General features: G+C 42.7%; 1 protein-coding gene across 2 annotated transcripts; it reads left to right on the top strand.

The window, feature by feature from the left end:
- Positions 1-3,741: 3,741 nt before the first annotated feature.
- fgl2a (fibrinogen-like 2a) lies at positions 3,742-13,378 on the top strand. Of its 2 annotated transcripts, none has more exons than XM_030112982.1 (5): positions 3,742-4,569; positions 5,339-5,543; positions 9,800-10,022; positions 11,365-11,535; positions 11,618-13,378. In XM_030112982.1, the coding sequence occupies exons 1-5, from the start codon at positions 3,967-3,969 to the stop codon at positions 11,931-11,933; spliced, it is 1,518 nt and encodes a 505-aa protein (XP_029968842.1). In that variant the 5' UTR covers positions 3,742-3,966; the 3' UTR covers positions 11,934-13,378. The 2 variants fall into 2 exon arrangements, with proteins under 2 accessions (XP_029968842.1, XP_029968843.1); XM_030112983.1 differs by having other exon boundaries at positions 3,967-4,569; positions 9,803-10,022.
- Positions 13,379-23,369: the final 9,991 nt, after the last annotated feature.

Genomic DNA, 23,369 nt, shown 5'->3' with positions numbered 1-23,369 from the left:
GGATGTCATGAGTAACGCAGCAAAGTACGAGGATAAAACCAGCTTTAGTGACAAAATTAGGGTTGGTAAATTGAAAACAGAGTTGCTCAGTAAGTAATTTTTATCTGTCAGCGCTTGTAAACATTGAATATGCTTGATCGCAGTAAATCCTGGCTTTCTGATGCCAGGAAAAGGGATTTTACCCAAGATAGCGATCACCAAATCAGAACACCCTTATCAAGATGAGTAGGAAAAAAAACAAACCAACATCGCACTAAACTGAAACTCAAAAGAGGAAGGCCGCCCCTTGAAAATGCGCCCATATGTATTGATAAGCACTCACAAGAGCAGGATCACAAGTGCCACTATCCCTGACTTATATGGGATTAGAGAAACAAGACGTACGGCTGTGGAACTTCTGGAAGAAAACAAAAACACGGCCGAGACAAAGGTATCAGGTTGAAAGCAATTGCGGAGGAGAAATTATCTACAAGACTGGCGAAATTTCTCTCGTTGCCGGGGGGAGTTCTCGTGCGTCGAGCGGTGATAGAAACAGAGGACAGGTGTTGTTTCTCTCTTATCTTCAGGACCAGGTTGGTGGAGTGCGGAGTAATGAGGGATAGCCGTGTCTGTATCAAAGAGCCGCAGGACCGGGGATATCTCGGCCCGGACGGTGTAAGCGAGTAATCTAGCAGCGGCGAACACACATCGAGCGTTCTGATTGCGCACGCACACGCAGACTGATATCTCCGCCTGGCTTCAAACATCGGGGGATGGCTGATTATGTTTTTTTAGATCCATCCCGTTCTGCTGCTTATCTGGATATTGTTGAGAGTGTTTGCAAACGCCCGGCCACGTCCCAAGGGCTGAAGGGACGGCGGCACGAACGCTGTGGATGATTTAGATTAGCGCCCTCGTTAATATTGCGTTACTCCGATGCTTTAGCGGCTCCGTCACTCACAAGGTCACGCCGCTACAAGTGTCTCATTCTCTCACAGCGTTCCTCAAATGGCCACTGCAACAGCTGCCCTCAGACAGAAAATTCAGATTTGATCGATATGAAAATAACCGAGGACAGAAAAAAAAAAAGTCCAGCTTTGAGTTCTTCTGGAGCAAAATGACATCTGTGATGGGACAAACTGGCTGGCAGTGCGCGGGGCATTTATCTGAAAGATACAGCCTGAAGCAGTTCCAGGCGGCCCCTGTAATTCCGCTGCCAGGAGTTATCTTTAGTTGTTAACTCTATAGGTGTTTTCATGGAGCGGCTGCATGAGGCCCACATGTGGAAAAGCGTCTCTGAAAGCGAGATACAGACAATCACTGGGAGATATCTATGCGGGACACGTGGACCCCGCATACCATTCCTGTTTCTCCTCCAGCATGTGATCCGTGCCGCGGAGAAGGAAAACGCGCTCGTGTAGCAGAATCTGTTGCACAAAGATGCTGTAGGCTTTAATGCTCTGCGCCCTCGGGGAGAAACTAATGACAATCGCCACGAGGCAGAGCCCCCACATTCCAGCGACAGATCCACTCTCTCCGCCTTCATGTTCTCATATTGACTGTTTCAATTGGAGCTGAGCCCACAGCCAGATTGAATCGCTTTGTTAGGAGCAGTTTTTGTGCTGTAATATCTTCCTTTGTGGAGAATTCCTTCCATCAAGGCTCCGAGCCACTTCTGTGGATGTTATCAATTTGTGAAGCATGTGTCACTTCTTCAGAAATACAACGGGGGTCGCAACATCCCGTACATCACACGGCAGAATACTGACGGGAATCAAACTAAGACACTCTCAGTTAAAAAGAACACAAAAACTACATAATCCAGTGCAAGTTACCGAACACTGACTATTAAAAGGATGACTCAAGTAGGTTAACATCACCCACTGTGAGAAAGTGACTGCGTGAGGGTCACTTCAGCGGAAAAGGAAATTAAACAGCTTTCACTCAATTTCCATAAAACTCTATGAAATCAACTAATTATAAGGAATAGCACAAATTCAAACATAACCAAACCTCATATCACATGAAACCAGCTGCATTGTTCATCTCTCTGTTAATAATGGTTAATTATTCATTTGCGAATGTAAATACTGAAAACTAAACAACTCATGAATCAATAATGTTGTCATAAACAAGAATGGAAAGCTACTGTACAAACCCAGCTCAGCAGGCTAAGTTTCCATATGATCTCCTAATGGTGTCTTTAAAGGGTGAGGGTAAAGTTTTCGTGCGCGGTCATGCCTCCAAAAAGCCAGCTTTTGTTTATTTGTACCAGTTTTCACAGTCACAACGTCCCATTTCCCTTCATTTCCACTCAAATATATTCCGAGAAGACCATTAGGAGGCACAGATAAAGAGCAGCTTCGCTTAATGACTTTCACGGTGGCAGAAAGCAAGGCGAGCGGAGCTGCACGGGTGAGCGATCTTGGGTTAACAAAAAAAAAAAAAAAAAAAAGAAGAAGCTGTTTTGCATCTGTCTTAGTGACACGCTGCAGGTGTAACCTGCCTCTTTCTGGTAAAAATGTTTCTGAATTAACATATTATTTTCCCCATTTTACAGAAGAAATTGTTTATATCCAGTCCAAACTTTTCCTCCACAGCCCATCTGGCCATGAAAACAGCTGGAAAGCAGTGTCAATATGAGGATGAATATATGATTTTTCTTACTTTTCTACATTAAATTCAAAGAAGAAAGGGTGTTTAACAAATAAGAAAACAAATTTAAACTCAAGAGTGTGGGCTGGGGTCCCGCATCCATTCAACCATCTGCCAGGTCCTTGAGAAAAAGTACAGCGATCCTTTAATGTGGACGCAAACATTAGAAAGATTTAATGAAGAACTTGTATTCAGCACTTTACTTAGATGTCAAGGATGCACGGTGAGTGTTATGGGAGCGAAACGCTGCACATAAACACAACTTTTTTTGTTCGTTCACAAGAAGACTCCGAAAGGTCAACTCCCCAGGCTCGATGCAGGCGTGAAGCACTTGTACGTCGTCTGATCACATCTTATGTGGAGTTAAGTGTTCTCTCTGCAGGTATAATATGATAGAAAAAAAAAAAGGTGACTAAGACAGAGCATCAGCAGGTGTTCAATATTTTAAAAAATGTCAGCTTTAAGGGCCAACTATTTTAATGAGTCCTGGAGTTAATTTGTGACATTCTCAGCCAGCCACGCCGAACAGGTTGTTTATACAAATTCACACAAGCCCTTTTTCTTCCATTGCTGCTGGCTACGGCATGGATTTTACAGTAATTGTGCCCACCAGAGGCTAATTTGCAGATGTAAGACTTATCGAGGTGATTCAGTGTTTTTAAGCAAGGCTTTAAATTTTGCGGGACCCCAAATCCGTGAAGCAGCAAAGTGTGGAGATGAAAAACAGAAAAAAGAAGAAGAAAAAAAAAAAAAAAGCGACGTCAGTTGAAGGGATAGTTCCCGCGAATCGCGCATTGAGTCATTTTGCTCTTCTGGGAAATGAGCTGAGAGAGAGGATGGCAGATGCTCCGGCTGCAGGCGAGGCGACCGACCTGCCTCTCTCCGTCCCTCCCTCCCACCACCACTCCCGTGATCTGTCTGCATCTCTATAGTTTTTCCACAATGCCGTTGATACGGTGCGTTGCATTACGCAATAGCGCCGCCCCTCCCATCCTCTCTAACTCAGCACCCTCCCTCCCTCTCTCTCTCTCTCTCTCTCCCTCCCTCCCTCACTTGCGCTGATATTAATGACACAGCTATCTGAGGCAGCGGCAGTTCCCCTGCGCTCTCTCCCTCCTGCAGGCTGCTCTCATGCACACACTCTCAAACCAATAAGATTCTGGACACACACATACACATTCTCACACTTGCAGGCACACACACACACACGCCACACATACACACACACTGCCAGACGCATTTGATCTTCAAGTTATTACAGAGTCGGTTGGGACACACTTAGTTTGCTCGCATTTATCTCCATCACAAGTTTCAAGGGGGAAAAAAAAAAAAATGAGGACATTTGTGTTTTGCGTTTGCGCCTCTCTCCTGCTGGTGCCGCCGATCAGCCGGGCTGCAGACTTCCCGGTCAACTCTCACCAGAGATGGGATGCCCGAGGACCCTACAACTTGGGATCTGATTCCGGCGTCTCCTCCTCCTCCTCCTCTTCCTCCTCCTGTCCCGTCAAACTTCGACCCTCGGGCCAGTGCGGGGGCTCCGGGGCAGACGACGCTGAGGACTGCCCTTACCAGCTCACCCTGCCTCCCCTCACCATCCAGCTGCCCAAGCAGTTCAGGCTGCTGGAGAAGACGATGAAGGAGCTGCAGAGCCTGAAGGAGGTGGTAAACAAGCTGAAGAGCGGGTGCCAGGAGTGCCGGGGGGCACGGGGCAACGGGGCTTTCGGACATCAGCAGGCGGACCAGGGACAGATCCAGAGAGATTCCGGGGAGGAGGTGAGGCTGGACCTGATGGGACAGGATGTGCAAGCGGGATCCAGCCAAGAGGAGAGGGGAGATGGGATGATTTTTGGAGGTTCTCTGGACGGTACCGGACCGGGACAAGGTTCCATATTTGGGAAAATACCATCAAGCCCCAGCACAATGCAAGAGATGCAGGTAAGAGGCAAACTTCTGTCCAGATCTGAAAATATATTCATAAATTGTTAAGAGAAAAAAGGGACAAATATTGCAAAATATCAAATTTGTGAACTAGCAAATGAAATGAAAGTGTTCACATCAATGTATTCACCTAAAAAACACGAGAATAAATCATTCTAATTTTTATGATGTAAGAAAAAAACCTGTATATTTCTTTCATGTCCATGCTCTATTTATGGTTATAGAAACAGTGTCATAGTGGCACTGCAGCATTTCTTCTTTTCATACCAGTTATTTTGAGTCCTAACTTGTCAGTGGCTCAATACTATTATCGGTTTGGTGCGAATACGAAAGAGAGCGACGTGAACAAACTAATTGGAGTGTGCTGTATAATCGAGCGCTCTGGACACAGCACCGTGTAATATGTGACCCTGTGAAACGGCACCCAGCTGGAATGCAAACTGACCGAATCGTCAAAAGACCTGTAAAGACCTGCAAAGTCCTTTCTGGCACCGATCCACCAGGAAAAATTCCTGGTATTGTAAACAGGGTGTGGAATCAGCGATAGACAGCAGCCAAACGGCAGTAAATCTTTGCTGTCTGGTGAGCCTGTTGACTCTCACAGCCACTCTGGCCGGCAGCCAACTATCACACGGACCCCGTTTCTGTTCTAAAATTCAAATTGGCTGGTAAAACAATGATGTGGGCCGGCGAGTGCAGCAATCCACCTGCCTTTGCGTCCCGTGCCAAAATAATTACCTTCGCGCCCTGTCTGGCCTTTTCTCAGGTGAAGATGAATAAGATGTCTGCCAGCCTGCGCAACGCCCGGAGCCAGATCTCGGCTCTGCAGGGCCGCCTGGAGGGGCTCAGCCTGCTCAACGTGGACAACGTGCAGGCCATGGTGGACAGACGGGTGGAGAACATCTCCGGAGTGGTCAACAAGCTGAGCTCCATCTGCAGCACCCCGTGTGCAGCAATTAAAGCCCAAGAAAGTAAGCTTGACAAAGATTAGTTTAGCTTTAGTTATCCAGAATCCTGTAATCCTCCAGTCCAGTTATTTTTGTTCCATTCTTACGCCTTCACCCTTGTCGGCCCTCTACATCACCACAGTCTACCTATCCGGGCTTCCAGGGAAAGGAAAATGTGTTTCTCCATTGTGTTACACTCTATTCTGTCCTATCTTGCATTTCTCATTGATGTGTCTCCTCTTTTTTCTCCCGCATGTATTTTTTTTTTTCTATTCCCACTGAGCATCATCCAGAAATCCTTTCTTTATTCTTTTCCACTCCCGCAAAATCGGCTCGGATGTTGTTGTGGTGATGAAACTCCCGCACCCAAAATAAGTCTGGCAGTTTGGGTTGCTGCGAGCTGAATCCGCTGGCACCAGGTCTATTCAATCATCCCTAAGTGTACACCGGTACAATCAAGAGTCTGGGTGTTCACCTTCACCCAGAGAGGCCACTTCTTCTGGGAAATGGGAAATGAAATGTTCCTGAAATGAGAGTGACCTCAGTTGCAACATGCCTTCTCCATTACCAATATGAACAATATTACATAATGCAGGGTATACACTGAGAAAAAGGAATTTTCCATCACCCCAATACCTGCAAAAAGTCCTCACATCCACTGTTATTGCAGAGTAGTTGTGTCAGTGCAGCTGTAACAAAAGGCCATAATATAACAGTGTGATGCAACATGACAATTACAGCCAATTGTGAAATTCCTGCAAGCTCTTATATAATTCACTCGACTCCTCTCCATATGCAGAGTCTCAAAAAGAAAAGAGAAAGAGGCAGATATTTAGCACCTATCTAGTGAATGGTTTGAACTTTTTTTTACAAAAACAAGGTTGAAAAGGTAAAAAAAAAACCCATCATGGGGGATTGCAAACTTGCTAAGCATAACAAACATCCAGCTTTACACCAAAGCGAAAGCTTATTTGGATGAGAGCACAGTCGAACTGCGAACCGCTTTTCAGTCTGAAAGCGAATCCTGATGCTGCATGAGTGAATGTGAAACTATATTGGGGGCTTTTATGTGGAAAACAGATGTGAGCTTATTTCTAAGTAGATTAGCTGGGACGGTGGTGTGAAGGGAATTTCATCCCTTCCTCATCAGCCTTTTGCTTTCTGCGTGAAACTCGCCTCTTTCTCCTTCAAAAATTCTCCTTCAGCTTCTGTCATTCCGCCCCCCCCCCTCATGCGCTTATCCGCAGAGCATCTGTACCATTTCATATTCTTTCTTTTCTCGCCCTAACTTTCACTGTCTGGCATTCTCTTTTAATTCTCCGTCCCAGTGTCTTCCCTTTTGACTCCATCACTCCGCCTCTCTTCTTCTTGAGGTCACGCTCTTCAGCGCTCATCGCTGCGTAAAGCGACTGGCTCTCATTATCTCTTGCTAATACCTTCAGGAGTAATGAGCGCACTGACTGTCTTTCTGACGAGCGCGCTGCTTGTAGATGGCACAGAGGGTCAGGAGCGCTTGTCTCCGTGCGCCATTCTGTCATGTCGGGGTCGCAAACTGGCAAATTATTCTTTCTGGAGTCTGGAGATTGCGTGGATTGGTTATTCGATGTCGGTTAGGAGCCAGCAGACAACAAGCGGCTGATGCTATAGAGGAAATGAGCCATTAGCTTGAGAAAAGACTTGTGCAGTTTCACAACATTCACTTCAAATTACATTTCCTGATCGTAGCTGACAATATATTTTACTTTTAGCAAAGCCTTTTTCTTGCCTCTATAATTCTTGTGCTCGTTCACATTATCACACGGTGAAAACTTCCTCTCACCGCCAGATGTTCTCCCTGCTGAAAAGTACTTCCAGTTAAAAAATATTTACTGGTTATTTGTCAACATGCTGAAAATCTGGCGTGAGGCAGTTCGTGTTGAAAATGCCTCTGCTGATTTGTGAGGGAACTATCAAGCTGTCCGACTGCAGTCAAGCCTCTAAATGAATGTTTAAAGGATATCTATAAAGCTAATTTAGAATATTTCCCCTTGATGTGCTATAAGCTTTTATTTTCACCCCATTTTCCCAGTTTTCCAGCACTAGTCTTTACTTCTGCCCTGGCCTTGAGGTGAACAGACAGCTATTCATGTTGCTGTTCAGCTACATTAACTCTCTTATAACAAAGCCGAGCGGGCGGCGAGTCCCCAGTCAGCAACTATTTATCTACAAATGTGGCGACACACAACTTCCTCTACAAGCAGTGTGGTTTTCATTTTGATGACTTTCTCTCCGTCAGAAATGAACAAATGTGTTAAATTCAAGCTGTCTTTTTAGGAAGAGATTATACTCCGCTATCACTTTCGACACACGCCCTCCCTTGTCACGAGGCGAGGAAAACTTTCACAATAAGTTATCGTCTTTTCACCGGAATCGCTTCTGTGGTCTGAGGCCAAGGAAGAAAAAAAAAAAAAAAGAGGAATGTGGTATTTAAGTAGTCAAGCACACAGGCTGTCCAGAAGTTAAATACAAAATACAAACAGCTTGCATTTCTGTATTCTGACTCATCAGCCAAAGTTCACGTCTCAGTTGCACAAATCTTTTTTTGTTGTTGTGTTTTTTTTTTAAAAGAAACATCACAGTGTGGGCTAAATGTGGACTTCTGCTGAGGTTACTGAATCGCTGGTAATGTGATGATAAGATTGGAAAACATACTGAGCTTAACTCTCAGTGACTCATCCGATTGCGGTGATTTCCCTCCACGGAGTCTCAGCCTGAATCAGCCTCGCGTTGCTCCTCAGCGACTGGGAATTAAGTCACAGATTACATGGCTACTCCAGTGCTTTGTGCTTTGAAAGCCTCGTCTGCAGAAATGACGGACGCCGTCACTCTTCTGATGAACCGGCCATTAATTTCACTCAGCAGCTGGACAGCCAGTCGGCCGGCAGTCTCTCAGTCATCAGTGAGTGGTTGATATCGGAGTTATTTGGGTCAGGCTCGCTGCCAGCGGGATTCAGACTGAGATGGCCCCTGTCTGTTTTGGGGATGGCGGCTCCCTGGTCAGATGGATGGGAAACATATAGCGGAGGAAGCTGTGGAGTGGAGGAACCGCAGTCAGACACTCGAGGCGAGAGGGACACTGAAAAGAATTTCCAGGTCAATACTTTGAATGCCGACGGAGCTGTTAACGTGACAAGGGTGTATTTCAGCCTCGCGTTCGGCGCTCGGGCTGCTTTCCATATGGGGTGATTTACCATCTGCAGCCACTTTGCACCTGAAGCACTCTGCACTGTGCAGCGTTGCATCAAAATATCATAGATGTCTGGAGTCACTGAGAAGCAAATGCCACGCATGGTGCAAAGTTACAGGTCGAACTTTTCATTATGGTGAAAAAGCATCTCATTGGCAGTTTTTTTTCAGTCTCGATCTCAGCTCCCCTGTACCTGGTGTCTGGCCCTCTTCGCTCAGCATGGGCGCCGCTACCTTAGCTCAAGTCTAATCTACCCTCCAACTAAACAGATTTAACGGTATGACGAAACTGTACCAACAATGGGGCGCGTCGAATAAAGTCTGAGGGAGTCAAGCAAGCCGCCTGCCCAATGTCAGGGTGATTTAGACCCAAGGTGAGAATGTGCAGGAAGGGGGTACGCCTCTCTAATCCAGTTTTACACTTTCCCACGTTTTTGACAAGTCTGTTCCTTTCAGTTCCCAAATGCTAACTGACAGGGGCCTTTGGACCCCGGTGCCGGGTTCAGGCTGTGACCTGCAATGCGACACAGGAGACAGGAGCGAGAGGTCGAAGGCAAAAAGGAAAGAGAGCTGGGAAAGTAGTGAAGGAGTGCGATGTGTCTGGTTATAGAGGTTATAGACTTTCATCACCTTCATTGCATCAACTCCTACTTCTTTTTTTATATGTGGAAAACTGAGGTTGTTGTAAAAAAACACATTCTGATTGAAGATACTACAAAGAGAGATGATAGTTTCACTATTTAAATGAATTACTTGGTTAGGTCGAGGAAAAAAGTATAGTCGGGAAAAACCTTTTTGAACTGTTTGCAACTTGACTGCATTTCACAGAAATTAGAGCAGGACTGAAAACTTCTACAATGGTTAAATCAGGATTTTCAACTGACTTGCTTGATTTTTTTTTTTTTACCCCGACTCTTCCTGAGCCTCAGGGCCAGTTTCTATTACGGTCTCTTTCAGGCGGAGAAAAATGCCAGCCCAAAGTGAAAAGACGAGATTGAATATGATCCAATAACATCCTTTTTAAAACGGCTCCTCTCTCTGTCCCTCTCGCCCAGCAGTTATCACGGCCCCTCGGGACTGTTCGGACTACAGCGTGCTGAAGGTGAGGAAGAACGATGTGTATCAGGTGACCCCTGATCTCCGCAACGGCACGTTTGAGGTGTTCTGCGACATGGAGTCCTACGGAGGGGGCTGGACGGTGATACAGCAGCGCCTCAACGGCTCGGTCAGCTTCAACCGCACCTGGGCCGAGTACAAGAAGGGCTTTGGAAATCTCAGGTATATATATATATATTTTAAGTCCTGCGGTTTTCCGATTGAGGAAGTTGAGGATTTAAGAGTCAAAATTTACGAAGAACGTACATTCCCTGCTGTACGTAGACAATATATGGGACTTAGACACCACATAACCATAAACAGAAGAGAATGGAGGTCAAGCAGAACCATAAAAGAGATATATTATGGACTTTTCCTCTGCCACCACTGATGGTAGCTCATATTGTGCGGCAGAGGAAGCCTCCCTAATGTTCAAGAGAAACCGCCCTTTTTAAATCATCAAGGTTAATAAAATTCACACTTGATACTTCATCTACTTTAATGTGAGGCGTTTAACAAGAAGAAGTATTAAAATATCTCACTAAGATGTACCGTGGAATTTGCGGGATCCAATTTTTGAAGCTCAACTCTGTTGGAGAAGCATTACTGAACTGCTAAAGTACCTTTTTAATAGTGGAAAACAGGCGATGCACAGTCCCAGAAACCTTGTTGCTTTTCCCTCAGGGCAGTGACGGTGCAGGTTTTTGAAGGAAAATGACAATATAGAATGAATTACTTTATTTGCCTCCCAAAATTGAGTTCATTGTTGTGAAGTGCTCCAGAGTGTGTTTGTCAGATGACCTGTCAGCGCAGACACAAATGTTTCAGTGACGTGGCAATAAGAATACACTGCCGATCCAATTATTATTCATATAAAAATGTCCCTAAACACTTGGTTTTTTTTTGGTCACACTAATGCACTAATGTACTTTTTCCCTGCTGCTTGCAGATGTAACAGTTTGCCAAAAAACTGACCTTTAGGAGGGCTTAATGAGACACATTTGATCAATAATTCCTTACCAGCCTTTTATTTTACCATTGCTGGCTCATTATCAGACAGAAAACTCGGAGCATTCATCAATCACCAATTATAAATTCCATTTCCTACAGTTTCAACTTAAGACATGAACATACCTGCTAACCAGACAGAACGCTGCCAAATACAGAAAAAGCAACAATTGGTTTTTAAACAAACTGCTTCTATTCTTTACACTTTGGCTTATTTTCGTCATCTATCTTTTCTTGTCGTTTCTTGCGGGGAAAGACCTTGGTAGCTACTTGATAACAAAGCCCAGAGATACAGCATGACCTCCCTCTAAAAGAATAATATCTTCTCTCATTCATTTTTCATTGTCACAGAACTCTCCCTTTGCGTCTCCTTGTATGTTCCCTCATATGAGAGCAAAAGCACATTTTATTTGAACTGCAGTGTTCACATTCTCACCGACTGTACATGTATATATCGCATGCCTTAAATTCTACTTTCTTCCACTCACTTGTGCTTTTACGCTCCTTTCTCTGGCAGGGGGGAGTTCTGGTTGGGTAACGACCACATCCACATGCTGACAAAGGCCAAAGACATGGTTCTGCGCATCGAGTTGGAGGACTTCGAGGGCGTCCGGGAGTACGCCAAGTACGACCAGTTCTACGTGTCCAATGAGTTCCTACGCTACCGGCTGTCCATCAGTGGATACAGGTACCCTATTCTGTCCTTTGTGAAGCTATAACATTTCTTAAATTGCAATTTAATTTAATTTCACTCTATACTGCGTTTGCAGCGGGACAGCTGGGAATGCTATAAGTTTCAACAAGAACTTCAACCACGACCAGAAGTTCTTCTCCACGCCCGACCGCGACAATGACATGTACCCCTCCGGAAACTGCGGGTCCTACTACAGCTCCGGCTGGTGGTTCGACGCCTGCATGTCGGCCAACCTCAACGGGAAGTACTACCACAAGCGGTACAAGGGCGTCAGGAACGGGATCTTCTGGGGAACGTGGCACAACATGTCGACGGAGTACTACCCGACCAACTACAGGCAGGCCTTCAAAACGGTCAAGATGATGATACGACCCAAGAACTACAGCCCTTAAAGAGGACGGGCAAACGTCTGGGGAGTAGCCAGGCAGATGGCAAGGCGGCAAATCCAAAAGACAAAGAAAATGGAAGAACAAGTACATAAAGACTCAAGCACTCACACATTTACATGTATTTACATTTACATGCATCCATTTGCGTACATCAGAAAAGATTATAAACCCTATAGAGAGTCTGAATGCAGTGCTAACGAAAAAATTGAGGGAAAATTGAAGCGTGATTTCTTTTTCCACTGTAGTGAGTGTTGGCCTTCAGAATGATAATAAAAGACAATGGACTATGAACAAAGATGGACTAATAAAAAAAATAAAGACACACACAAATTCAAACATCCACAAACTGGGGGTGTAAAGGCCAGCCTCCTACAGGAGCCATAACATTATACGGTGGGTTACCATGAGAGATTTTTCTCTGGTCTCTGACATTTCTCCACTTTCTGTCCTGCTGCCTCCCGCAATAAACCCGGCTGAGACGCAGCGCAGCACATACTAGTAGTAAAACCTAATGAGCTATCATTTTCTCTGCTGTAAATGATTTCATAATTAACAGCAGCCACTCAAGTGAGGTATATGAGAGCTGATGATACACTTTAGGGCTGATCTCAAATTCATTGCGAAGGACTGCATGCTGGGTCAGAGTCAAACTGTTTCCCCCCCAAAAAAAGGTTCAGGCAATAACATATGTCACTCTTTAGGAAGCCGTGCGCAAGTAAAACTCAGTGTCATTTAATCAATTACACTGGGACAGCTTGCAAATGTATCATTATTGGACACAGTATAAAACATCCTGGTATAAATATGCAGCCCAAGACAAATTTCTTTTGAATAATTCCCCCCCGTACACGCTGCATTATTGATGCTTTAGTAAATTCTCCCTGACAGGAGCCAGGGAGCAGGACACTGCTGGAAGCACTGAACTCTCCAGAAGCCACACAGCAGTTTTCATTGTGAAAAATCCTCCTTGACTCACCACCGTTTGTACAACACTGCTATCTAATGTTAGGAAGCTGTATAGCATCATTTAATCCATTTTATACACACTGTGAATGGGAAAAATGGGGAGAGGAATGTTGCACCCTAAGGATGTGTACAGTATTTATTTTACTTTGTGAGGTATGATAAGTTTTTTATGATGTATAGTTCATGCAGTACAGAGTCTAATGATTGTTGATATTTGAACAGCGCTAAAGACTGTGATAGTTGTGACACTTCAAAGTAAACGCATACATATCTGGAGCTTGGTGTGTGTTCCATAATAATCTTTTCTATTGTTCATACTCAATTATCATGCACTTTTTCATATTCAAAGTGAATAAAGCTGAAGTAGCCTAACAAGGCTGTGTAGATTGCAGTGTCTGGCGGTTCAGAGTCATATAATTGCCTGCTCATCTTAGAAAGTATGTTCTGTACCGGATTAAACTTAAAAGAAAACAGCGCAAAAAAATGAGAAGTTCAGCATGAGCATCCATGAAGAGAAATGTAAAGTGTTTTCCGTCTATAAACCTGGGATAAATGATGGCGATAACAGTGAAGGGAGAGTTGCTGCATGCCCATAACAAATGGGTTAATGAAGTGTTGACAAATCAATGAAAGGCTGAACTACACAGAAGATTAATGATCAAACTGTGGGACTGTGACTGAAAATGTCTGTTTACTGTCTGTGGTGACTGAGTTAATAAAAAGCTTTTTTGCTTATCCATATTATGATTTCAAGTTTAAAGCATTCATTTTTTATGTGAAATACTTTGTGGTGACTATAAGGAAAATAATTCAATTAAAATACATCAAATAAAATAGTGAACTATTTTTCTGAAAATAAAGATCCACTCTCTGTTTTGCTGCATGCATTTTTCACAAACGTTCCTGAATGTTTGAGGCTTCCACACAGTGTGTTTATCTGAAAGAGTCACTAATTGCAGGAGCCTTACCTCATCTATGCACTGGAAAACAGGAGTAGCAGACGCATCAGTATGAACAGGCGGTTTCTGTTTAGGGATTGAAGCGTCAGGTGCCAGGGCCACAAGAGGAGTGTGCTCCATTTCTTTATCCCCCTCTTGTTCTTCTACTTTAATATCTTCTCCCCTGGGAGGCTTGTTCTTCCACTGCTCCTCAGATGGATTCACTAATGCAAAACACATCAATACAGTAGATCAATAAATCTATTTATATCCTATATAAGAAACAGAAGGGAGGATGGACAACATTAAGCAAGCATCAACAATAACAAGAAAGAACAAAAAAAAGAAGTATGTAGGTCTCTTTCAGCACTGATCCAGCACTGCTGGCCTTGTCAAAGCCTTGAAAAAAGCAGATGAGAGTCTCAAGTGGTCCTAATGTAAGGCAGCAAATGTGTTCTAAATATATCCCATAACAAACACAGTGCTTGTCTGTGATGATGGAAAAATGTAAACTTATGGGGTCTGTACCTGCACAGTTACAGAATTAGTGTTGGCCACCTTGTGGCTAAATGATGGTCCAGAATATGACGGACTTTATAAAACTTTTTCTAGGCAAACTTTGACGCACGTGTGGCAAAATAGGTACAGGTTCATCCTGGTTTAGGCCTTCCGTCTTCATATGGGACAAAATATATCATTATATCATCATTTTACGCCGTTTTTGAGGACATTTTGTTGTTGTTTTTTTCTTTAAAGACCACAATAAACCTTAAAATGTTTGTTTTATTGATATTCCTGATTTGTACAAAGCCTGAACTACTTTTGAAACTGAAACATTCATAGTCTTGCACGCAGCTTTTTGAAAGAAGAAACTGCAGGTGCCGCTAAGTTGAAGCACAAATAGCAGCTCAATAGTAGCTCCTACAAAACTAACTGCTCGGAAAATTAGAAACAAAACATGCAAGTAAAAATATCTTACTTCGTCCAGCGCGTCCTGATGACGTCACTCCCCGAACCTGGAAGCAGTCAGACTTGACGAATTTGAAACTATTCCGTTTAAATCACAACATTCTCTCCAGTCGACCGAGGGCTGATTGTTGTGGTTACCATAGTAACCAAGGCGTAGCGCGTTCTGTGACGTCAGGTATAGTTCGAAATTTGACGTCGCTCTCTTATAGGCTTCACGGATGTTAGTAGTATAATAGTAATAATAGTTCTGTAATAACTTAATGTTTGAAGACACACACATTTAAAGTAAGCCAATTCATCATGTTGAAATTCCTAGTTGCAGTGAGTGTCCAGCAGGTGGCGTAAAACATTCACTTGGTGCTGCTGCTGGTCATGCATGGACCACGTGGAGCTGCTGCTGCATCAAAGCAACAGCTGGAAGACTGAGCACAGCAGAAACTCCCCACATCAAAGTGGATTCAGCTGACCTGAGTCCAAGGTGAGATAAAGATGATGGTGCAACACCTCTCCAGTTAGATGCCTTGCTTTCCAACACTGCTCTGTGGGAGCTGGCCTGAGCCATGACCCACTCCCTGCAACAGCTGCAGGAATGGGTTAGATTGCTAATATGGAAGGATATGATTTTGAATGACTGTAAATGTGTATGTAAGAGAAATATATCTATGTGAAGCGTTCCAATTAACATTTTACGGTAAAGACGTGATGAAACTCCAAAAAGCCTCTGAGAAACAGCCATGCTCAGCACTGATGGATTGAGAGAGGCAGCTTGCCTCCCAGCATGTTCCCAATTTACCTTGAGTTTATTGGCTGTTGGGCGTATAACCTTCATCTTCAAAGACTATTTTCCTTACCACTAAACTCTTGTCGTGTATAATTTTACAAAAGCACATGGTTTAACATATGGTTCAGTTATATGCATTTTACTAGACAAGCCAGAAAGAAAGGTATGCAAATGTGTTCATGAAAGCTGTGGCAGCACACACACATAAAGAGAGCAGCCTTCATAACCAGTCATCATGACAGTGCCTGCATGCACCAGGCTGTGAGTTTAACTGACATCAATATAGTAGTGATTTTGCCTGATACTCAATTTCACATGAGGTAATGTGACAGCCTGAAATTACTCTCAAAAATAAAGTTGCTTTCAGAGAGATGATGTGCTGTTTTTATGCCCGGCAGATGCAGATCTTCACAGCGCTTGTGGTTTTGTTTGACAGATTATTTTGGGTTTGGATGGTGTTAAAGATTGAAGAACTGGCAACACATGCGGTTAGAGAATCAGCTTCCAGTCGCAACACTGCCAAAATACCGTCGTAGCAGGATGCTAGAGATTTACTGTGAAGCCACCTCCTATTTTTTGTAACTGACAGACTAATTGAATGGGTTAATTACATGGACCGAATTTATTACATCGTTTTAAACCTGAACAAATGAACAGCTGCTTTGGAAGGATTGTTTCTGGTGAAGGCCAGGTTTCTAAATTAACCTTGAAAAGTCTCCAGCAGTCTGGATGTGCTGAATTTTGAGTCTTGGCAGGTTTCAGTGTATTTTAGGATGAAAATATGCCCCTCTGTGTGTCCCCGGCATCACCATTTTCGGTTAAATAAAACATGACCCAGAATGCAGCTTGTGCTTGTGTGCATGTCAGGATTGTAAATGGTGTGAAAAGTGAAAAAAGTGAAGACTAAATGTTGGTTAGAGTCAACTTTATCATCTTATACTGACATAAAACAAGCTGCTTTACAGTCTTTAGTCATATTTTACAAATGCGTGTTTAATAGTTTACATCTGCTGACTGCATTAGCTATAAAAGTCTCTTCCGTCATGTCTTCCTCTTAAGCATCCTATAATTACTGGCTTGAGATTGGAGCGCCGCTGGTGTTTTTCTGTCACACAGTTCAAAGGAACTGCTGTGAGATTTAACAGTTCACAACAGATGTTGGTGGTACATGTTATATCTGGCAGCAGGGACATTTCTCAGGATTAGAAACTGGAGTGGGGTGTGTTTTTAAGTGTGGGGCGAGGTCTTAAGGAGTTCAGGGGGGATACAGCAGGAAAAACAGGATTAGGCAGCAGACAGATTTTCCCACCATGATAGAGATAAGCTGGATATAACACACCGTCGAATACTTCTGATACAATATTCACAGTGTTCAAGATCTCACTGTTCAGTTCTGATGCTGTTTTGTGCATTACAATAAACATATTGAACAAGTTACTTTTCAAAAAAGAGTAACTATCACATGGGCTTGCACTGAATATTTGCTGGTATTAACTCGAAGAGCCGTGTCTGTTTGGAATTATATTTTTCGGCAGAAGGTATCACACTGTGTGCGTGAGCTGCATGTGTTTACTTTCCCCAAAGCTCATGTACAAGCCGAGCTTAAGGAAAAAGTTACAGCGCTCCCTGGGCCTCTGTTTTACTACTCAATTGTAGTCACAACAAAATCCGCTTGAGGTTTGTGGGGGTCATTTTACAGCCCTCTCCACCTCCGTGTCCCTCTCTTTCTTGTGGGTTGTTCGGGTGTTGGGCGACCATTTTAACCCTCCTAATTAACACGCAGACATGATGTGCCCTGATATTTTTTTCCATGCACGTAATCTGCTGCTACAGTTCCGTTTACAGTCTTTTTTGTCCTTCAGACAAAGTGTCTGGAGGCAGTTTATAGACAGATGTTTGAAGTCTGCTGAAACCAGCTTTTGGACCACATCTTTTCTGCTTTTTTATTTAAGGACTGTCCTTGAGAAAACTTTACCTTAATTCCCTTTATTAGAAATGAAAATAACAACAGGTGTCCCTCTGTGAGACGTTATGCTTTCTGCAAGGCCTTGGAGGACGGAAACATGTGTGAGTTGTTCCAGATACTGTATTTCACTTCTGTCCTCATTGTTGGGTCAAACTCTTTATGGCTTTGTTGACATCCTGTATGAATATTGCACACTTTCAAATCGAAATTTAGTGGACTACCTATAACCTAAATCACTCAGACATTGACAGGGAAACTGTGAGTCCGGTGTAAGTTTTCAGAGGACGACTGAGGAGAGTCCACTGTGAGTCTGTTTCTCTGTAACGCCCGGCGTGAGTCTCCCACCCTGCTTCAGCTCTCCTGACTCACACCGTTTTTCAGACAGTAAAAAATACGTACAGTCTGGACACCTTTGTCTGTTTTCAGTATCCATGTCTCCGAAAAATGTCAACTCAAGCCATATGTCAGTAACAGCTGTGCGTGTTTCCTTTGGACTGCCTTTGACCAAGTTTGAATCTTCAAAATCATTAGGAACTTAATCAAAAGTTGCATCATTTTGCAGTTCATCGTGCGTGTTATTGCCAAGTCAAGCAGGATCTTTGTTGTGTCAGCACTGCTGTCGAAACCTTCAAGTTATTAACTTCTACAACCAGCAATTTTGCAATTCCTCAGCTTTTATTGGATTGTGTTTTTTCTTTTCTTCTTTTTAATTACAACTCGAATCAACGCCTGGTGTAAATATTCAGTGCATGTGCCAGCAAGTGTTTGTGAATGTGCATGTGTGTTTGTGTTTCTGTGCGTGTGTGTGTGTGTGTGTGTGTGTGTGTGTGTGTGTGTGTGTGTGTGTGTGTAAGGGCAAATTCTTTGGCCAACACTTGAAGTTGTCAGTTGTTGAGATTTGCCAGCGTGGGTCACCGAGATGAAGTCATGTCTTCATTCTTTCCTAAATCTAAAGGAAAGTCAGAATATGTTGGTTTTATAGCATTTTAAGGTCATTTTTATAGTTCTGTTGCAGATGTACTGACTCCCAATAAAATCAAATTGCCAACACTAAAATGCATTGATACAGTCTACCAATTCACTGCATAAAGCTGACTGTGGGAGGAATCTTGAGGAACCTGTCTAACTTCATACAAACACAAGGAGAACATGCAAACTCAAACACTAAAAAGGACCCATATCAAATGCAACTGTGGAGCATTGTGTTGAGAGTGCCAAAAACAACAGCTTCATTTGAGAATTGTTCTTGTTATATGTAAAGTAGTTGCTTCTACGAAACTGTAGATTTATACGTCTTTGAGTAACTTCCTTCTCTGAGATACTCAAGTTTATTCTGACTGTTCAAACAATGGCACTATTCATGTTGTCAATTTTTTTTTTTTCTGGGGAAAATCAATGGAAAATTATCATTTCAAAGCTAATTACATGCTGCTTGGAGGACGGAAAAAGCCAGCTTAACTCCGAGCTAAATGAAAGGATAAATTGACTGTCGTTAATGCCTAAATGCTCTAAATGCCCACTTTAATTACAGTTTACTGGAATCGACTCAACCACTGCTTTTGTTCACATAAACTGCGACCAGTAAACAAAACCGAGCGCTACAGAAAGTGCATTTCAGCACACAGACTTTTATTGAGGCGACCGCCGTAGTGGGCACCAACAGTAAGACGTACAGCTCGCTGTGCACTTCGTGCACTCAGTCCATACTGCATACTTACATCTTAAAAGTTTGAGAACTTGCAGGTAAACTTTCTGGGGGCCTAATTGATTCCAGCTTTGTGACCCTCTATAACCTTGCGGGCGGAATTCGTCCTGGGACACCAAACAAACGTCCTTGGGGATCAGAGTGAAATTACCACCTCCTTCCTGTTTCCACTGAAGAAAAGCCAGAAAGTCCTGTTTCTGTTTCAATGCGTTCCTCAAACCTGCATGGTCAAGGATCAAGGTGAGGTAACACCCACATGGAGAGCTTGTCGGTCTTAAGACAGACAAGAAGACAGAGGATATTCATCTACCTGCATAATAATACACATATACCCATATGTTCAGTTTCCTTCCACTTCATTCGTACCACTGTGTCATCAGAGGCTGGCTGATTATACAGTATTGAGTTTCTTCTTCCTGCTTCTCATTCTGCATTCACTGAGTCTCAGTTCACATGAGGTCTTCATAAAGTGGCATCTTTTATGGCTTTCCTTTAAAACCTTCGCCTTCTTCCTCCTGGGCAAGAAGAGAAGTCTTTAAAATACCAATAAAAGTTAGAATTCATAAAATATTATTGGAAAACTGAATGAGTCAAAGTGAAAAATGACAGGAGAGTCTAAAATAAATGTTTGGAGAAAAAAAAAAAAAAAAGGACGTGCCAATTTTATTCATTATCCCTGTATTTCTAAATCCTTCATTGTGTGTTTTACTAGTGCTTTATTTATTTTACACTCCTAGTTTTCAGACTGATGTACTGATGAAGATTAATGTGTGAATGCGCATGTGAAACTATGTAACATATCCTTCTTAACTCTACTGGCCAACTTTACTTTTTTGTTCGTAGTTTTATTTGAACCTCTTTTGGAAAGACTGAATTCTTAAATCTTATCTTATGTTATCTTATTAAGTCCTGACAGCTGATAAAAGACAATACATCAGAGAGAAGGAAACAGAGACAAGCGTGTTTCATCGGGTCACAGGAGATTCAATTATCTCCAGTATCTAGACGACCCATCGTTGAAGGGATTAACCATTTTACAGACAACGCTGGATGGAATGCAGAAAGAAAGAAAGGAAGGCCGGATTCTGTGTGCCTGTGCAGTGTAACTTCATTTTTCTGAGAGCTTACCGTACTCCCTCCGAAGGATGGAAACAATCAACTTCATCTGCTCACCAGATCTGGAGGATAGCCTCTCATTTACATACATGTTGACTGTGTGTGTGTGTGTGTGTGTGTGTGTGTGTGTGTGTGTGTGTGTGTGTGTGTGTGTGTGTGTGTGTGCCTGGGTGGAATCCTCCAGGGCTGTCTGGCTTCCTTCCCTTTCATCCCGGCCACAGTCATCCACATTCAGCCACATCCTCGCCCGCGCTGGACGGGACGGTTGAAACTTCGGAACATTTATGTGACAAATAGTTCTTCGACTTTCTCCAGTTGAGTCTTTTATATTTCGCTGTTTCTTCTGTGGATGCTTCTTTCTTCTGCTTTATCCTCTTGGCTTCATCCCTCTCTGGTTGAACATACATTTTCTTTCATGATGAATTACTCTCACACTGTCTGCTTCTTCATTTGACCCACTGGGGTTCTAGAGACTATATTGAGCTTCTACTGAATGCACATATTGGAAAATGTCTTCTCAGTGTTCTGGAAATACATTCCTGGGCATTCAGCACCGCGGCCACACGCTGATATAGTAATACCGCTTATTAAATGTAATCATATGAGGTTTTTCAGAGGAGCAGCATTGAATTTCGTCTTAGGTTTCTATTGGAACAAGAACATGAAGAGCTGATCTATCAGTATTTATACTTTCAATCACTGGTTTTCAGCTACTTGGACACAATGTAAATAAACTATAAACAGAACGTGGTATAATATAGTACACAGAACACTTTCTGAATTGAATAAATGTGTTTGTAATGATCTTATTTCAGTTAGGAGATATTAAATACCACAGCTGTGAAAATGTGCTTTGTTGAATATTAATGCAGTTGAACTTTTAAGGGATCAAACATTTTCACATTTATTTATGTACTTTTTCGGTAGCATTTCTTGTAATTCTACTGACTTTTCAACCAAAAAAGCTCCAAATGCTGCATTCCTCTGTTTTTGTTTTTATTCTACTGAATGTACAAACCACAGAGGGAGGCTATAATTTTCCACGGTGGACGGTGCCATCTCGAAAAAGGCAAGGCTCAGTTTTATAGCCCAATATGTTAAATCCACAACTTTTTTGTTTGTGTGTGTGTGTGTGTGTGTGTGTGTGTGTGTGTGTGTGTGTGTGTGTGTGTGTGTGTGTGTGTGTGTGTCTTTTCTGTCTGTGGTCAGAAACAAACTGGCGCTGCTTCTCTGTCGTCCTGCGGGTTTTTTCTGCTTCGTCCTCAGGGAGTAGCCGGCGCTCGAAAACCCAAAATTACAGAGTGCAGAGCGCAAACTGAGGAAGAGGAGGGAATAAGCTCCAATGATGCAGACGACTGACCTTCAAGCAACAATTCAGCTCCTTTAAAAGCTTAATTTCAGTTTCAACTTCTTCAGGCGACTCTCCGTTACATTCAGTTGAAAGTAAATGTAACTTCTAAACCAAAGCCCGGTTCGAACCCGTGCTCCTCCAAGGTGAGGAGACGACCAGATGTTGACGTCAGCGCGAAGCTATGCAGCCGCAGGGTGTCTGGGTGACCTTTGAACCCCCGTTCGGCTGGTCTGTCTGTGAGAATCTTGTGTCTCAGCAATTCTCAAGGCAGGAATACCTACTGACATGTTGGGATTACAGTCGCTTGACATATATTATCATAACGTTTTGGAAGTTTTCCTTGTGTTGAAAGCCAGTTGAATACCCAGCATTACCTTTAATCTGCTTTTACTTATTCTCTGTTCCACTATACTGAGTTTCAAGTGGAAAAAAATCAGTCATCTCATGCTTGAAATTTGAGCTTGGATTTCTGTATTTTTATAGCAAATCCATAAACAAGATCTTTTTTTTATTCACCACTCTACTGTAGTAGGAGTGAGGCAGTTTATCATGCTAAGCATAGTTCTCCAGAATTCCAGCAGCTGTAAAGTTTTACTGCGTGCACATGTGCATGGAATAACTCTGTTTTCACAAAATCAATTAAATTCCGCAAGACTTGGCGTTTGATTAAACAGGGGAGGGTATGCATTCAGAGTGAGACACTCGTATAATAAATCATTTTCTGAAACTAAGGAACTTTTTTTCACAGTAAAACTTGTCATTGCACCAATCAAAGGAACATTTTTTTCAGGATTCTGCTCATTTTGTAGCTCACTTACTGAAATTAACACTGCATCTGCAAAAGTTTTTAATTTATAACGCCATAAATACATTTCTTCAATAGTTGTTTCCTTTGCCTCGTTCTGGATTGAAGCCATTTTTAAAATTTTTATTATTCTTTCAAGCTTGGTGACACAGCATTGTGTAACTGAGACTCTTTTTTTGTACAACGATCAAACAAAAATGTCCAAAAAACGAAACCAAATGGGTTTGGATTCGTTTTCTTTCTCTTGCTACAGTCCTAGTCTTTACATGATCGTTAAATGCATGGAAACTTCTGTACTTACATATCAGCAGCTTCTCTTCTGGGGTCTTTGACTGACCACAATCAAAGGAAAGTTTTCTGTAAGAAATGTGTTTTTTTCTCTCACTCAAGCTGCACTTTCCTGTCTTCTCTCTGCTTTTGGCTGCAAACCACAAACAGCACGGAGAGGAACGTACTCTGTGAATTATGAGTTGCACTACTTTGATAAACTCAAACACCGAGTTGAAATGACTAAAAATAAGCCCAAGACGTCGAATGATTTATCCCTTTGCTTTTTTTTTTTTTTAATGTGTCGAGGTTTAAATTTTGAATTCAGAGAAACGAGTCGAACAAAACACAGAAATTACAAAAAAAAGGTCAAAATGAAATAAACTGAAGTATTGTATTAATTTTACCCTCTACTTAATGCTTTTCATATTTTATTGAGAAATAGAGGAAGCCCTGCCAACCCCATCTGTTTTTCAAAGCACTTCCAGAACAACAGCAGTTGCTAAGCAAACAAATAAACAAATACATTGATCGCCGATAAGAGCCAAACAAGATGATGCTCACCAACGTGCCAT

This window comes from Salarias fasciatus, chromosome 17 (genome assembly GCF_902148845.1).
Source record: "Salarias fasciatus chromosome 17, fSalaFa1.1, whole genome shotgun sequence".
Classification (NCBI taxonomy): domain Eukaryota; kingdom Metazoa; phylum Chordata; class Actinopteri; order Blenniiformes; family Blenniidae; genus Salarias; species Salarias fasciatus.
The sequence above is the reverse complement of the archived record's forward strand: the minus strand, read 5'-3'. Positions and strand labels throughout refer to the sequence as shown.

What these genes read in the sequence shown, in the direction of transcription:
- fgl2a (XM_030112982.1), top strand. Translation starts at nt 3,967, where the DNA reads ATGAGGACATTTGTGTTTTGCGTTTGCGCCTCTCTCCTGCTGGTGCCG. An exon ending in AAGGGCTTTGGAAATCTCAG is followed by an intron (nt 10,023 to 11,364) that starts GTATATATATAT and finishes TTTCTCTGGCAG; the next exon opens with GGGGGAGTTCTGGTTGGGTA. An exon ending in CTGTCCATCAGTGGATACAG is followed by an intron (nt 11,536 to 11,617) that starts GTACCCTATTCT and finishes CTGCGTTTGCAG; the next exon opens with CGGGACAGCTGGGAATGCTA.